Source organism: Hyperolius riggenbachi, chromosome 3, assembly GCF_040937935.1.
Source record: "Hyperolius riggenbachi isolate aHypRig1 chromosome 3, aHypRig1.pri, whole genome shotgun sequence".
NCBI classification, from domain to species: domain Eukaryota; kingdom Metazoa; phylum Chordata; class Amphibia; order Anura; family Hyperoliidae; genus Hyperolius; species Hyperolius riggenbachi.
In genome coordinates, this window is record NC_090648.1 from 219,697,600 (window position 1) to 219,714,983 (window position 17,384).

General features: G+C 40.9%; 1 protein-coding gene across 2 annotated transcripts; it reads right to left on the reverse strand.

The window, feature by feature from the left end:
* Window positions 1–8,100: 8,100 nt before the first annotated feature.
* Window positions 8,101–17,047, reverse strand: NR2E3 (nuclear receptor subfamily 2 group E member 3). 2 transcript variants are annotated; one of them, XM_068275767.1, is made up of 8 exons: window positions 16,657–17,047; window positions 15,213–15,363; window positions 13,031–13,134; window positions 12,210–12,458; window positions 11,028–11,209; window positions 10,540–10,780; window positions 10,348–10,453; window positions 8,101–8,793 (listed from the first exon to the last, which is right to left on the reverse strand). In XM_068275767.1, exons 1-8 carry the CDS (start codon window positions 16,709–16,711, stop codon window positions 8,661–8,663), a joined length of 1,221 nt encoding a protein of 406 aa, XP_068131868.1. In that variant the 5' UTR covers window positions 16,712–17,047; the 3' UTR covers window positions 8,101–8,660. The 2 variants fall into 2 exon arrangements, with proteins under 2 accessions (XP_068131868.1, XP_068131869.1); XM_068275768.1 differs by lacking the exon at window positions 15,213–15,363 and having other exon boundaries at window positions 16,657–17,044.
* Between the last annotated feature and the right edge of the window lie 337 nt (window positions 17,048–17,384).

Sequence of the window (17,384 nt, forward strand, 5' to 3'; positions counted from 1 at the left end):
TCCGTTAGGAGTATGGTGAGTTCATAGAAGTTTCTATTTTTTTGTCACAAGTTAGTGGAAATTGATTTTAATAGTTTTTTTTCACAAAGTGTCATTTTCCGCTAACTTGTGACAAAAAATAAAATCTTCTATGAACTCACCATACTCCGTACGGAATACCTTTGGGTGTCTTCCTATTCACAGGTCATTTTGAAGCATTTGTTTTCTAGACTACTCCTCGCGGTTTAGGGCCCCTAAAATGCCAGGGCAGTATAGGAACCCCACAAGTGACCCCATTTTAGAAAGAAGACACCCCAAGGTATTCCGTTAGGTGTATGGCGAGTTCATAGAAGATTTTATTTTTTGTCACAAGTTAGTGAAAAATGACACTTTGTGAAAAAAAACCAATAAAAATTAATTTCCGCTAACTTTTGACAAAAAATAAAATCTTCTATGAACTCGTCATACACCTAACAGAATACCTTGGGGTGTCTTTTTCTAAAATGGGGTCACTTGTGGGGTTCCTATACCGCCCTGGCATTTTACAGGCCCAAAACCGTGAGTAGTCTGGAAACCAAATGTCTCAAAATGACTGTTCAGGGGTATAAGCATCTGCAAATTTTGATGACAGGTGGTCTATGAGGGGCCGAATTTTGTGGAACCGGTCATAAGCAGGGTGGCCTTTTAGATGACAGGTTGTATTGGGCCTGATCTGATGGATAGGAGTGCTAGGGGGGTGACAGGAGGTGATTGATGGGTGTCTCAGGGGGTGGTTAGAGGGGAAAATAGATGCAATCAATGCACTGGGGAGGTGATCGGAAGGGGGTCTGAGGGGGATCTGAGGGTTTGGCCGAGTGATCAGGAGCCCACACGGGGCAAATTGGGGCCTGATCTGATGGGTAGGTGTGCTAGGGGGTGACAGGAGGTGATTGATGGGTGTCTCAAGGTGTGATTAGAGGGGGGAATAGATGCAAGCAATGCACTGGCGAGGTGATCAGGGCTGGGGTCTGAGGGCATTCTGAGGGTGTGGGCGGGTGATTGAGTGCCCTAGGGGCAGATAGGGGTCTAATCTGATAGGTAGCAGTGACAGGGGGTGATTGATGGGTAATTAGTGGGTGTTTAGGGTAGAGAATAGATGGAAACACTGCGCTTGGGTGGTGATCTGATGTCGGATCTGCGATCTATTGGTGTGGGTGGGTGATCAGTTTGCAGGTTAGGGGCTGATTGATGGGTGGCAGTGACAGCGGGTGATTGATGGGTGGCAGTGACAGGGGGTGATTGATGGGTGGCAGTGACGGGGTGATTGATGGGTGATTGATAGGTGATTGACAGGTAATCAGTGGGTTATTACAGGGGAGAACAGATGTAAATATTGCACTGGCGAATTAATAAGGGGGGGTCTGAGGGCAATCTGAGCGTGTAGGCGGGCGATTGGGTGCCCGCAAGGGGCAGATTAGGGTCTGATCTGATGGGTAACAGTGACAGGTGGTGATAGTGGGGGATTGATGGGTGATTGATGGGTAATTAGTGGGTGTTTAGAGGAGAGAATAGATGGAAACACTGCGCTTGGGTGGTGATCTGATGTCGGATCTGTGGGCGATCTATTGGTGTGGGTGGGTGATCAGTTTGCCCGCAAGGGGCAGGTTAGGGGCTGATTGTTGGGTGGCAGTGACAGGGGGTGATTGATGGGTGATAGGTGATTGGCAGGTGATTGACAGGTGATCAGTGGGTTATTACAGGGAAGGACAGATGTAAATATTGCACTGGCGAATTGATAAGGGGGGGTCTGAGGGCAATCTGAGCGTGTAGGCGGGTGATTGGGTGCCCGCAAGGGGCAGATTAGGGTCTGATCTGATAGGTAACAGTGACAGGTGGTGATAGGGAGTGATTGATGGGTAATTAGTGGGTGTTTAGAGGAGAGAATAGATGTAAACGCTGCGCTTGGGTGGTGATCTGATGTCGGATCTGCGGGCGATCTATTGGTGTGGGCGGGTGATCAGATTGCCCGCAAGGGGCAGGTTAGGGGCTGATTGTTGGGTGGCAGTGACAGGGGGTGATTGATGGGTGATAGGTGATTGGCAGGTGATTGACAGGTGATCAGTGGGTTATTACAGGGAAGGACAGATGTAATTAATGCACTGGCGAATTGATAAGGGGGGAGGGGGGGGTCTGAGGGCAATCTGAGCGTGTGGGCGGGTGATTGGGTGCCCGCAAGGGGCAGATTAGGGTCTGATCTGATAGGTAACAGTGACAGGTGGTGATAGGGGGTGATTGATGGGTAATTAGTGGGTGTTTAGAGAAGATAACAGATGTAAACGATACATTTGGGAGGTAATCTGACGGCGGGTTTGCGGGCGATCTAATGGTATGGGTGGGTGATCAGATTGCCCGCAAGCGGCAGGTTAGGGGCTGATTGATGGGTGGCAGTGACGGGGTGAGAGGGGGTGATTGATGGGTGATAGGTGATTGGCAGGTGATTGACAGGTGATCAGTGGGTTATTACAGGGAAGAACAGATGTAATTAATGCACTGGTGAATTGATAAGGGGGGGTCAGAGGGCAATCTGAGCGTGTGGGCGGGTGATTGGGTGCCCGCAAGGGGCAGATTAGGGTCTGATCTGATAGGTAAAAGTGACAGGTGGTGATAGGGGGTGATTGATGGGTGATTGATGGGCAATTAGTGGGTGTTTAGAGGAGAGAATAGATGTAAACAATGGATTTGGGAGGTGATCTGATGTCGGATCTGCGGGCGATCTATTGGTGTGGGGGGGTGATCAGATTGCCCGCAAGGGGCAGGTTAGGGGCTGATTGATGGGTGGCAGTGACAGGGGGTGATTGACGGGTGATTGACAGGTGATCAGGGGGATAGATGCATACAGTAAACAGGGTAGGGTGGTCTGGGGGGGTCTGGGGAGAATCTGAGGGGTGGGGGGTGATCAGGAGGGGGCAGGGAGCAGGGGGGGGGATACAAAAAAAATAGCGTTGACAGATAGTGACAGGGAGTGATTGATGGGTGATTAGGGGGGTGATTGGGTGCAAACAGGGGTCTGGGGGGTGGGCAGGGGGGGGTCTGATGGGTGCTGTGGGCGATCTGGGGCAGGGGGGGGGGAGAAATCAGTGTGCTTGGGTGCAGACTAGGGTGGCTGCAGCCTGCCCTGGTGGTCCCTCGGACACTGGGACCACCAGGGCAGGAGGCAGCCTGTATAATACACTTTGTAAACATTACAAAGTGTATTATACACTTTGTATGCGGCGATCGCGGGGTTAACATCCCGCGGGCGCTTCCGTATAGCCGGCGGGATGTTGCGGCGGGCGAGCGGTGACAGTAGCCGGCGGAGGATCGCGTCACGGATGACGCGATCGCTCCGCCCATGCCCTTAGAAGGACCGCCGCCTCTGTGGGTGAGCCGGTCCTTCAGGGCTCCACTTCCCGGCCGCCTCTGTGCGTTAGGCGGTCGGGAAGTGGTTAATATTCATGCAGCTTTCATCTATTCTTTAGATGCAATTTCCGCTCTTCCGTTTTAAAGCTTTTTGACATGCTTTTTGTATAATGGATAGTTAAGGGTTTTTTTTTTTTTTGCAATCCTGCAATTGGATTTACAGTTAGATCCATAAATATTTGGACAGAAAACTATTTTCCTATTTTGGTTCTGTATATCACAATGAATTTGAAATAAAACAATGCAGTTGAAGTGCAGACTCAACTTGAAAAAAAATGCTTTAGTTGCTTCACATTTGTATGCAATTATTTTGTAAGCCCCTAACCAAATAATTGCACACAAATGTGAAGCAAATAAAGCATTTTTTTTAACCAAAATCCCTTCATTTCAGGGGCTCAAAAGTAATTCGACAAATTAAATAACTGGAAATAAAATGTTCATTTCTAATACTGGGTTTTAAACCCTTTGCTGGCAATGACAGCCAGAAAAGTCCTGAACTTGGGTTTCCTCCTTTTTAATTCTCTACCGGGCCTTTACTGCAGCAGCTTTTAACGTTTAGTCTTTAACCAGTGAAATGCATGCTCAATTGGGTTAAGATCAGTTGACTAACTTGGACTTTCAAGTATTGTCCACTTCTTTGCACTAATAAACGCTGCTTTGGCTGTATGTTTTGGGTTATTGTCCATCTGCATCATGAAAACGCCACCCAATCAATTGGACTGCATTTAGCTGGGTTTGAGCAGACAGTGCATCTCTGAACACCTCAGAATGAATTCAGCTGCTTCTGTCCTGTGTCACATCAATAAACACTAGTGTCCCAGTGCCACTGGCTGCCATGCTTGTCCAAGACCTCAAACTGCTTCCACTGAGCTGTTCCACACATTTTTTCCCCATACTTCTTTCTTGCATTCTGGTCGAGGTTGATCTTAGTTTCATCTGTCCACATAATGTTTTTCCTGAAGTATGCTAGCTTTTTTTAGGCTTTTTTTTTTTTTTTTTTTTTTTTTTTTTAGCAAATTAAGCCTTTCTAGGCTTATGAGTGGCTTGCAACTTGCAGTGCACCCTCTTTATTTACTTTTATGCAGTCTTCTCTTTATAGTAGACTTAGATGTCCATACGTCTACCGCCTGGATAATATTGTTCAATTAAGTTGGCTGTTGTGAATGGGTTTTTCTTCACCATGGAAATTATTCTGTGATTATCCACCACTGTTGTCTACCGTGGTTCAGATTTTTTTTTTCGTTTTTGAGTTCATGAGTTCACCAGTGCTTGCTTGCTTGCCTTCTCAACCAAACTAGATTTTTTTCCCCTCAATATTTGCCCCTCTCAATTTCTCGGATGTGTTTTTTTTTTTTTTTTCGCAGCTCAAGGATGGTGTCTTTGACCGTATGTTGTCAGGTCACAGCAAAATCTTAAACATGCAAGCTCTACACCTGAAATCAACTCTAGGCCTTTCATATGTTTATTTGATAATGACATAATGGACTTGCCCACACCTGCCCATGAAATACCTGCCCATGAAATAGCCGTTAGTCAATTGTCTTGTGGTAAAAAAATAATAAAAATGCTTTAGTGGCCTCACATTTTTATGCAATAGTTTTGTTCACCCCACTGAATTAAAGCTGAAAGCCTGCACTTCAGCTACATCTGAGTTGTTTCATTTAAAAATATTATGGTAATGTACAGAACCAAAATTAGAAAAAACAGTATTCAATGTCCAAATATTTATGGGCCCAACTGTACTCCCTTATGGGCGCTTTACCTCAGCAAATCGGGAAAAGTGAAAACAAAATGGGAAGGAAGAGCTCTCTAAATGTAGAAGTAGGTTTTGTTTGTAAGTATAAGCAGTGCTACACAATTTGCAACTACAGTAGATCTATCACTTGTGGAAAAAAATGTCTTTGTGTTTCTTTGGCTGCACTACAAACTGCAGGTGGAGGTTGGTGGAGAAAGGGCGGGGGATACGGAGATACCAACTACATAGGTTAAAATAATAGAAACTAGGAGTACTTTTTATGGAGAGCCTCTAGCTTGTAATCAATAATGCATCATTAGATTGGAGGAAATTTCATTTGCATATAACCCATTTTGCAGGTCTGGCCCAGTTGCTCAGGTATTATGCCTAATAGGCTTGTATGAGCAACAATCAGTCTTGCTTTTTGAACTATAAATCCTATGCCATACATTCCATGTCTATGATCTGTTTTGCTGTAAAAAAAAAAAAAAAAAAAAAAAAAAAATGTAAAAAACAAATTATTATTCCTTATTTTACCTGTTCTTCTCCAACACTTCCTGCAAAATTGTTATCTCTGCTCAGTATTTTTTTAATTCTGGAAAAGAAGCACAGCTTCTCAATAGTTTTTAACAGTTTCTACATTCCTGCAAACAAATTTCCAGTCAAACTATTCTCTGGCCTTCCTTATTTTCCTTATTCGTAGAGATTTTCACAGGTGCAGTAGAAGTTCAGTAATTTACCAAAAAACATGGCTTCAATTTACAGAATTGTTCAGTAAACCGTAGAACAGCTGTGGAGTAGGTCTCTGTTCTGTTACACGATGTTCTCCCACTTCTGTGCAGCATTGCAATAGTAAGAGACATCCCCGGCATCCCTTTAGATCTACAGCTCCCCTTCTCCTCCCTCTGAATCTGTCTATTAATCTTTCTGAGCATTTTATTTAACCACTTCACCTCAAAGGGTTTTTCCTCTTAAAAAACCAGAGCAATTTTCAACCGTCAGCGCTCCTTCCATTCATTCACCTATAACTTTATTACTACTTATCACAACGAAACAATCTATATCTTGTTTTTTTTTCGCCACTGATTAGGCTTTCTTTGGGGGTACTTTTTGCTGAGAATTATTTTATTCTAATGCAATTTTAATGGAAATAAGAAAAAATTGCAAAAAATCATTTCTCAGGTTTCGGCTATTATAATTTCAAAATACAACATGCTACCGTAATTAAAACCCACACATTTTATTTGCCCATTTGTATCGGTTATTGCAACGGTTAAAGTTTTTCCCTAGTACAATGTATGGCGCCAATATTTTATTTGGAAATAAAGGTGCATTTTTTCAGTTTTGCGTCTATAAATTATGGGCTTGTAATTAGGGATAAAGTAATTGTAGTATACAGTTTTTATATACATATTAAAAAAGGTTTAGTCCCTAAGGTAACTATGTATTTTTTTTATTTCTAATTTTTTTTTCATAAGAAAAAAAAAATGATAACTTTAGGGGAGTGTGGGAGGTCAGGGAGGGGTTAATTTAACAAAAAAAGGTAACTAAGGATGATTAACTGAAAAAAGGGATGTAATATTACAATTTCACCACAAGATGCCCTCAGTGGTGACTCCAGCTTACCATACTATTAGTACGGAAACGGAAGCACTACGTGGACGGGATTTCTGAATGGCAGAGCTGTCTGAATAGACGGCTGCGGCCATTAACAGGGGAACTTAGATCAATGAATGGGACTTGTTTTCCCATTCATTGATCTAGCGGCTAACTATCGGCGGTAATGAGCAGCGATAGCGAGCCCGGGGGGGGGGGGGGATTTCGCGAGGGGTGGTCGCGGCGGGAGGGATGTAGTACCTACGCCCCTGCACAAAGTTGTGGCAGGGGCATAGTTACTCGTCCCGGCAGAGGGGAATTGGTTAATGGCCGGAGTTTAGGTGAACTAAACAACTAAACAATAAATAACAAATGTTTTTCCTTTTTAATGCCCAATCTAATGACACTCGAGTCAGATGTCTGAAACTGCTATAATAAGAGCAGAGGCAAATACTTTTTTCATAATAACTGTGGGCTGTAGATGACTGGCAGAACGATGATGTAAGATATCCTTCATATATCAGGGGAGAGGTGGAGTGCATTGGGTTTCTTTCAGCCAGTGAATTTTAAGGTGGGAAGACAACTGAAAAATTGGTGACATTGTAGTAGTTCTTGCCAAATGATTGCTTGGCTTGACAGTTGCTACTGGAGCCATGTCACCAACACTATAGTTTGTTGATGGCAGGGGAGATAATGCACTGAACAGGGGGTCTTTTGGACCCGAAGCTCACCAATAACACTGATAGAAAGGCACTAAGCAGCAGAATGTAATCACTATCTTCAGATCCATGCTGACATAAGATATAAGTACTGACCGTGCATGAAGAAGTGGGCAAGACAAGTGAAACGCATTGTCCCGTTTTTTGGTGTCTAATAAATTTCATTACACCTCCATATTAAGGTAAGACTGTTCATACAACCAATTTCACGATCACATATGCTTTTTGAGACACCTTCTCCCCCCCAGTATAATTTAATTCCCTAACCCAGGGGCAAACCCTGTGACATTGTTCCCAGTGGTTTCTCTTGTTTTTTATTTCTATTTTTTGGAGTGCAACTAATCAGATTCATTTTCTCCACATGCCCAAGACTGTGGTCTACTATAGCAACCCACACTTGGAAGTAGTAGCTGCTTAAATATATTCTAATACAGAGGAAATATACTACAATATTAGTGCTCCTGATGCTTTCTCTGTTTTCTCTTCCCTACTGGTTCCTGGAGCTCATCTGCAAATTCCATCCTCCAGACACACACAATTTATGTTAAATTCATCTGTTTAAAAAAAAACCTACGGTCACATTACAGGGTGCTGTTGTGGATATCCCCAGCTGCAGCCATGCAAGGGTAAAGCTCAAATACAAAACAATGTTTATTATAAGCTGTAAAATGATGTAACCATCCAAAACACCACATCTATAACCACAGGTTGGGGAAGGAAGCAATGTCTGGGTTACAAGACACATGAAAATTGTTTTATACCGAAGAAATTAATTGCTAGAAAAACAAATGATATTTACCCTCTGGTTACTGGGAAATGGCGGTATATGGGCAAACACGTATTTCCCATGCTCGGTTTGATTTAGTGGAATGTTTTCTATAACAATAAAGGTGCCAACTTATGACAGCTGCTACACCTGCATAATTCCACTACTCCAATCACATATAATATCCATTACAGGTCTGAAATGGAGCATTACCTACAGACTACTGCATTATCTTTGTAAATGTGACTCAAGAGGTATAAAAACAGTTCCATCTAATGGCAATAGACAGAAGACAGTCCGATTTAAGCTCACTATTGGCTTAGAGTTGCATTGTTCTGCATTCTTATCTCAGTCTCCTTCCAAGGACCTTGGTTTTCACTACCATATACGGTAAGCAGCTGATTTTACTGGGTCACCCCATTTGCTCTCAGTTCTTAAACATATCACAGAGGAGCTTCTCCATAGGAGTGTTGCCAATAGTCCGGTGGAAGAAAAGAAGCTCAATTCGCTCAGAAGTGATGAATCGAAGGGATGGAGACAGAAGAAGCAGCTTCCCAAACCTAGCAGAAGAAAGCAAGGCAATACATTAATGCTTCACTCACAGGAAACCTGTAGGCATCCTATGTCACATGCCTGAGTGTTGTCCTAATCCTCTGCCTCAAATTTTGAATCACTGAGCCAAAACTTCAGATAAGGTGGTCTGATAAAATGTGTTTCCAGTGGCTTCTTGTTTATTCCATATCTGATATCCCAACACAACTAATCCTAAAAAAAATAGTTAATACCTGTTCCTGTAAAATACTCCCTTGCTTCTGTGTAGCTATACTCCCTATTACACTGTATGTAGAAGGTGGGAAGGTTTATATTTGCACATTTCTTGCTGACTGACATCTGATGTGTATATTGTTGTATTTTTCAGAATGGATTGTTTTATTACTACAGCATGATATTCAAAATGTACAAATTTGGCCTCTGAAGAAGCAGTCACTGAACTATGAAATGTGCATCAGGCAACAGTGCCATCCATTGCATTTACTGAAGGGTTTTATAGGAGATTATGCTTTGTACTGTTTATATAAAGAATTTTTACTTTTGTATGTGTTTTATAAAATTATTGAAATGTATATGTTACGGACAGAACCCGAAGTTTGGCCACTTCTAGTTCTGGCCGGCCACTTCGGGTTCTGGCCGGCCAATGTGCGAAATGGCCGCTGCGCTGTGGCCAATGTGAGGAATGGAATGATTCATGTAACATGAATGTATCTTCTGGCCGCAGCGCCCAAATGTATCGCAACCTAGTTAATTTAATGACATTAAGCCGGCGGCAATGAAACAGATGAAGCCGCCGGCTTTTGCTCTGGCCCTCTCTCCCTTCTCTTACTATTGGCAGCCGGTGGGGACACGCGTGTCTGTTTCAATTTGCATACAAATTCAACTTAAAAATAAACCCACAGTCCCTATCACGATTGTGACCCAGGGCTGTACTGGACTTCACTAAAACCTCATTATTTTGTGCTTGGCACATTCAATTGCTGACCAACATTAGATACTATTAAAAGGCCAAATATTACATGTTCTGTTTTTTTGTGAATTGGCAGATTATTGTTCTTGTGGGTAGCTTTGCATAATGGGATTTGTTTTTCATATCTCAATTATTTTGGTGGCCCCTAGTAAACTGGTAAAGGGGAAGACAGATAAAGGTTTATCCCCATTTACAGGTAACAGGAACAACAGTCCTTATGATTAACCATTGGGTGGTTTTGGTGATGAAATGTTTAGCACTAGGTCTGAAAAGAAGAAGCATTCAGAGCTACATTTAACTTAAAGTACGTATACAACATAATATGATATATTCACTCTACACCTCTGCAGTGATAGTCCTGGATGTTAAAGGTAGGGCTAACAGGCATGCAATGAATGACATTGATGGTTGCATTAAAAAAAAAGCCATACAGTGGGAAAAAAAATTATCTGTAGTTTTACAATTGCGGTTTCTTTGAGAATGTTGCCACCAACGTGAGCATGTGTTAGAAGGCTGGAATGATTTAGGTCAGTCCATTAATTCAGTATTAACATATTACAAATAAAAATACAGTATGCTTTACTTAATGTACCTGACAGGCTGGTTCGGGTAATGGCTTCTAGTATGCTGAGCCAGCATCATCTGAGACTGGTCTTGTAGGTTCTCTACTTGTTCAGGGTCTTTAAGTCCTCTGGTCTCTAAAATAGAACAGAACAGAACAGACAATGAGAAATGGACACACGTTTCTGTGCTCGAACAGAAACATTACAAATCAACTACCCACCAGGCTTAAAAAGCAGCACAGCTTTCATGCAAGCAAATTCTGTTGGGTCTACACTGAGGGATTTAAAGCGGCTGATTGTTTCCTGAAGGATGCGGACATCCACACTGGAGCAGATGGCTTTTCCATGAACATTGGAAGATAAATCTGGCACAGACAGCAAGGGACACGTGTCAAGCGGCATAGACCACTGGATGGCACAAAGAAGAAAGAGTTCACTCCATGCTTCTTCTAGGAGGATTACCTGCAGGCAGAGAGGAATACACAACAATCAACTGATGAAGCCTTCTACAAAGCCAGATGCTCAGTCTACAAAAGTATAGACCTGAACAGATCAATTTAGCTGCATAAGCATTTATCAGGAACTGCAGAAAAGTAAAAAAAAAAGTTTTTTTTCCTTGCCATGAATATAGTAAAGCACAAGCTTATTTTGACAAAGGTCTCTTAATTTGCACATAATTATCCAAAAGACTAACAATATCTGAGCTCACCTGGTCTCTGAATGGAAGATTGGAGAAGACAGGCAGGTTTTTGGCCCATTTCACTGCCATAAAGAGTAGGCGGGCAGAGGTTTCGTATACCCCCTCCGGACTGGAAGTGATAAAGGCAGACATCTGAATATCATTAGGTGTGCGTTCTGGCTCATTACTTGTAACATCTATGTTTTCATCAGCTGGAAGAGGGAGAAGGTGACTATATGAGGAATTGCAATGCTGATAATAAGACTTTGTAAAATATCTATGCAGGGAACATCAATGTACATGTAAAATCGATACTGCCAGACCATCATACACAAAATACAAAATGACTCGGAGCAGATGAGCATTATGGCCAGAGGGGTGTTTTTCTCCAATCAGTACCCATTTTACATTGGTTCTACAGATGCCTGTTAATGCAAACCAGAAGTGAGAATAAACTAATAAACAATTGTATCTACAGTCCTAGTCCTAGAGGGCTTTCCTGGAATACCATAGTCTTATTTATATTTTAAATGATAAAAATCTAGGTTTAACTTTATTACTGTCTAAGGTGAATGACACCAGCTTTATTTTTAATGTTTTTAGCTCCCAGAGACACAAATCGTGAACTATTGAATTTCTTGTTTACGGCAGTCAGAAGTGTGTCTTAGCAACAAATGAGTCTCATTAGTTACCAATGAGGGTTATGCTACAGTCGAACTCCAAAGAAAGCCATTTTAGAGCCTGGGGTTCATAACTTTTACAGTGAGAAAAAAAGGATCACAACAAGCAAGTTCTATGTAGGATTAGGACTGTACGTACACATTTGCTACATGTCACTTCAGGTTCCTTTTAGAGCAAAAGTTTAATTAGGCTTAGTCCACGCAGATGAAGTGTATTAATTGCTAACAACTGAGAGAAGGAGAATGCTGCAGGAAGACAATGCAATCCAACAATATATACTCAATATGGCAGTGTCTTGCTCTCGGGTGCATGCAACCAGCATCACACTGACACATGTCATAACATAACTTTGTAACTAAAAATGTTTTATTCAATCTATTCACAGCCCTTCCCAAGAACATACCATTTAACTACTTTGATTTTATAGCATGAAGCTATCAACTGCCAGCTATGTACAGGTCTGGGGTTTATGGTTACAGCTGTATGCTTCGAACATGCACACCCCACCATTTTGCATGAAGATACACATACCTTCTTCTGGCTCTAGCTTGGCGCAAGTCTCTGCAGTCATTAGGCTGGCCATGAATCTGTGGTTATGGGGTGGGCTCAGAGTTCCTGACATGTTACTTGGGACGGAGGTCCGCAAGTTGTTAACAGGCGGGCAGGATGGAGGAGGCTCCCGGGTTGTAGCCAAGTGCTCAGAGCGGCTATCCGTGTCCAGCTCAATGCTGTCCAGGCGAATCTGTGCTGTACTACGAGGCTGGCGCTCATTCTGTACAGCTAAATTAATCACATTAATCAATTATAGCTTTGTCTCACACAGCAATAACATGCAAAGAAAACTGTATATGAGGTGATTTATTAAAGGAGAAGCGGAGTTCAGTTGTTTGAAGTGAGCAGAATGGAGTTTCACTTATCTTAAAGCGGACCCAAACCAAACATTTTTTAATTCAAAATATTTAGTTGCACCACTCTGACACATACAAAGATAAATAAACACTCCTTCAAGCCTATGAGCATTTCAGTGCATGCTTTTCGCCCTTCTCTTTTCATAACTAGGGTTATACAGGTGGCAGCCATTAGCAATTCCTCCTTTGCCGGACACCATCTACTCCACCAGTCTGCTGGACTCTGTACCGGCAATATGAAAGGAAGGGAGAGGTTCCTCCAATAAATGTAAAATATTTAATATTTGTCATCATGCAGCTGAAAAAAGGCTGCTATTTATTATTATAATTTAGAAAAGAGATTTTTTTTCTCTGAAATCTTGTATTTTTAATTTGGGTCCACTTCAACTGTGCATCTTGTTTAGTAAATCACCCAGTAGGTGTAGAAGCAGGCAAGGAGCTTACCATCTTTGTTCATGCCCGTCTGTAGACATTTCTTTAGTCGGCATGCCTGGCATTGATTCCTGTGTGCTTTATCTACAGGACACATCCCTGTCCCAGCCTGACATCTACATAAAGTAAAACGAAAATGAAGATGAAAAAAGATAAACCACCAATAGGTATTGCTTTCTATTTACAGCATATAGAACATTTGACCCAGAATATTAAGATGCCTGCTACACATAAAAGTAATTTGAACTTATAAGCAGTAATGAAATTTGGAATTATGCTTCATTCATGATGATTCCCAATGCAGGCAATATTGCTAGGCCAATCAGCTTGTCTCAGCTAGCACGCAAATTCTAGATCCATGCTAACAAAATTACTATATTTATATTAAAGGCTCCTTGAGGGAGCACACAGAATGTAATGTCTGCCTCCTATTCATTTCAGATTGCATCAGACCCTGCACATGCCACATAAAAATCTTGCCATCCATCACCAAAATCAGACAAAAATGCAAAATTACCGTACTGCTAAAAATTTCTTCTGTAGCAATCGTTGAGTTACTGAGTTCTGCTGAACAATTTAAAGCGGACCCAAACCAAACATTTTTTTAATTAAAAATATTTAGTTGCACCGCTCTGACACATACAAAGGTAAATAAACACTCCTTCAAGCCTATGAACATTTCAGTGCATACTTTTCACCCTTCTCTTTTCATAGCTAGGGTTATACTGGGGGCAGCCATTAGCAATTCCTCCATTGCCGGACACCATCTACTCCACCAGTTTGCCGGAAAAATGCCGGCAATTTGAAAGGAAGGGAGGGGTTCCTCCAATAAATGTAAAATATTTTATATTTGTCATCATGCAGCAGAAAAAAGGCTGCTATTTATTATTATAATTTAGAAAATAGATTTTATTTCTGAAATCTTGTATTTTTAATTTGGGTCCACATGAAGAAGAATTGTCATTCCTCCCGAGAATGATGAGGAAAAGGTTTGGGTTTAAATGCAACATACTCGCGCATAATGATTCACAATTACTACATGCTTACGCATACAGAACATCGAATATCCTGACCAGTCTAGATAATTTAGTACTTTTACTAAAGATTGCATGCCTATAAAACAGCCCCCAGAGAATTGTACAAAACATATTATATTCTTCATACCATACCATACTAAGGCAAACATAATAATCAGCATTTATTGTCCTTAAATAAAAAAATAAACCTATTTTTAATAGCGGAGATTCAGTTCTCCTGTGCACCCTCCCCCCCCCCCCCCCCCTACATAATTTCTGGTTGTGTTGCCCATTTATAATGTTTCTCTAGTGAGCTCCTCCACTTACCCACCACATTTCAGCTAAGGTGAAAATAACTAATTATAAGCCATTTACCGTAGCTAAGCCAACACATACAGACACCCTGCCATTATTCAAACTGAAAATGCAGCTAAAATGTATGCTACCTTAAAGTGATGGATTAACTTCACAAGTAAAAAGCAGAAAGGAACATATTGGGCAGATTTATCAAAAGCCACACCATAAAGACAGGAGAAAAAGTTGAACAGTTGCCCGGGCTTTTCTTGCACCAATCATAAATTCACTCCACTTTTTTTTCCCGTTTTTGTCTTTTCATTCAGCAATTGACTTTTTCTCCTTTCTTCTTAAGTTCAATGTGGTAAATGTACATTTCTAATTTATACAAAGCAGAGAAATATTAAATGCTGTAATAAGAAAGTGCATCAAAAATATTTTGCTGATAACATACAAATGACCTATTAGTAAGACTATACATTCAAATGCCTTACTGCTTAATTTACACAAGTTTTGTTATTCCCCTTCATCTAGCTTGTGTACAACATCATTGCTAATAGTACATTCCTCCCCAAAACAAACCCCTCCTAGCCAAAAAGGTGACTTGGACATTAACTGCAGAATTCATAAAGAGCGGAAAGCTACAGCGCTGCACAGTATAGAAAATGTTGGTCAAATAAAAAATAAAGTTTTTGTTTATACTTGCACATACTACAACAAACCATCAATTCACTTTTTTTATTTAATCTAACTGGTTTTACAATTTGTCAGGTTTCTTGTGTGCAGTTTTAAATAGTGATTGAAAGTACAACTCTGCCAGCTTACTCCAAGAAGGGCACAACCTGAAAGATGCTGAACAACCCAAAAGAAAGGTTTCCACTTACCGGTAGATGAGCTTTCGGCGAACACTTCTTTTGAAAAAACCACTGCAACCATTACAAGCAAAGATTCCATAGTGCTTCCCGCTGCTGCTGTCACCACATACTCTGCACAGCAGAGCCGGGCTGGGGGCTGGACCTGCACAAGGACTAGGAACTGCAAGGAAAGGAAGGAAGTAAATCAGTATTCGTTCTTATTGCTATTAGTCAATATGTTTGACATTCTACTAAGCAGATCGTATAATTTGAGAACAGAACCAAACAACTACAGAACTGCACAACACCACAACACAAGGCTATAGTCTTCAGTGTGGCTGCAGTATGTCAGTAGTGATCCACAATCTCCAAACAGATTTCATCTCTTATTTCTGACAACACAAATTTAATCTTGGTTGGGACAGAAGTGTCATTTCGTATGTTGGTGAACTTTGTGTAAGAAGGCATGAAGCCAGCGCAAAAATTAAGCAGTAGATATGGTCAATGAGATATTATTCTGGCTTGTATGCAAAGTTCAGCAAATGGTACGTATTCCAACCAATACCAAGCTGAATACAATTTTCATTACATTTGCAAGCCAAAATTATTTGCGCTGTATTTACCATCTCTATTTAGCAAATTCTAGTGGTCCAGCTTCTCAGCTGGCAATGTAGACCCTATGCATAAATATGTTTACAAAAAAAGTCATTTAAAAGCCATAAACAATACATACTAATCCACTTGGTCGTACAATATATTTCAGATATTAAAATGTTACAGATTCAGGTTTCAAATGCAAGGAGCTAACAACTGAATGTTTATGCACAAACTGAACTGAATATAGATCTTGGCTTTCCTCTACATTATTAAAAGCAATACGTTTTGAATCAGGATGATACCAATTTTTGGCTATCGTCTACCGGTAAGTGAAAACCATTATTTTGGATTGTTCACCATCCTTTAAGGTTGTGCCCTCCTTGGGGTAAGCTGGCAGAGTTATACTAGCAATTATTTTTTAAAACTACACATGAGAAGCCTAACAAATTTTGACAAAAGTTCAAGACTTCTTGCTTTTACTGATGGCTAACACGGTACAACACTCTACTGCTACATTATCAAAGGAGTGATTTAACAAGCTTTGCTCCCTTTGACACAAGTTATGTTAATGAGCTTGCATTTGTAAATATAGTTTTAAGAAATAGCAAAATTATGAACCTCAACCCAACAAACTTCAAAAAGATATACTCATGATTTTTGCTGGAAGCTTAAAATATATGAACAAGCCTAGTTTTAAAGCAGGAAATGTGGAATTTTGGTGAAGACTTTTTAACACAGTTTGCTATTCAAAAACGGTTTTTGGTTTTAAATGTCATTAAATCTATACACAATTCCTAACATGTGACATGCAACTATATTCAGTTGTTTAAAACAAGCTATTGTATTCAAGAAAATGAATAATATAATTATCACTTACCTGACTGGCTATCTTCCGCACTGGTACTAAGTACGGATCCAGTAGGTGAACTCATGTCACCTTAACTTTCTACAGTGGGTCCTTAGATGAGTCTCTTCTTACTGTATTAGGTTCTAATCTTCTTTTACTGGTGTGAATAGGCCATCAGTTTTACTTTCTAATGTATCAAAAATATTGAGTACAGCATTTCACATCTTACTAGATCAGAACCAACAAGCCAAGGATCGAGCAATTCTGCAGAGAAGTGAAGCTCAATAGAGAGGTTAACTGTTCTCTTGCTCTTGTTCTCTCTTCAGGAGTTTTCGTAGGACCAGGAGATTAGCTCCTAACGCTGTGTAAGCAGATGCTTCTTGTCATCCTCTTAATCTTTACTGTCTATGAGAAGGTGGAGTAGTCACCCAGCTCTATGGAGATTTAGCATGGAGCCCATTCTGTTGCATGGCTAAATAATCAGCTAATCAGTGAGACTTCTAACAGGTTCAAGGGTTATAGCTGTCCATTAGATTCACGTCACTGCTTTAAGCATTATAAATGAACATTTTATTTTTTTTATTTTAGTCACAGGTCTACAAAAGAATATCACCTTAAACATGGTTGATGGAGCACATTACAGGACACTTGAAGTGTGAGGTATATGGAGGCTGCCATATTTCCTTTTAAACAATACCAGTAGCCTGATGTACTGCTGATCTTTCATGCATCAGTAGTAGTAACTTGCTGCAGAAACC

What these genes read in the sequence shown, in the direction of transcription:
- NR2E3 (XM_068275767.1), bottom strand. Translation starts at nt 16,711, where the DNA reads ATGAGTTCACCTACTGGATCCGTACTTAGTACCAGTGCGGAAGATAGC. An exon ending in CAAGCTAGAGCCAGAAGAAG is followed by an intron (nt 11,210 to 12,209) that starts GTATGTGTATCT and finishes TCCCTCTTCCAG; the next exon opens with CTGATGAAAACATAGATGTT. An exon ending in TGTGCTGCTTTTTAAGCCTG is followed by an intron (nt 10,454 to 10,539) that starts GTGGGTAGTTGA and finishes GTTCTATTTTAG; the next exon opens with AGACCAGAGGACTTAAAGAC.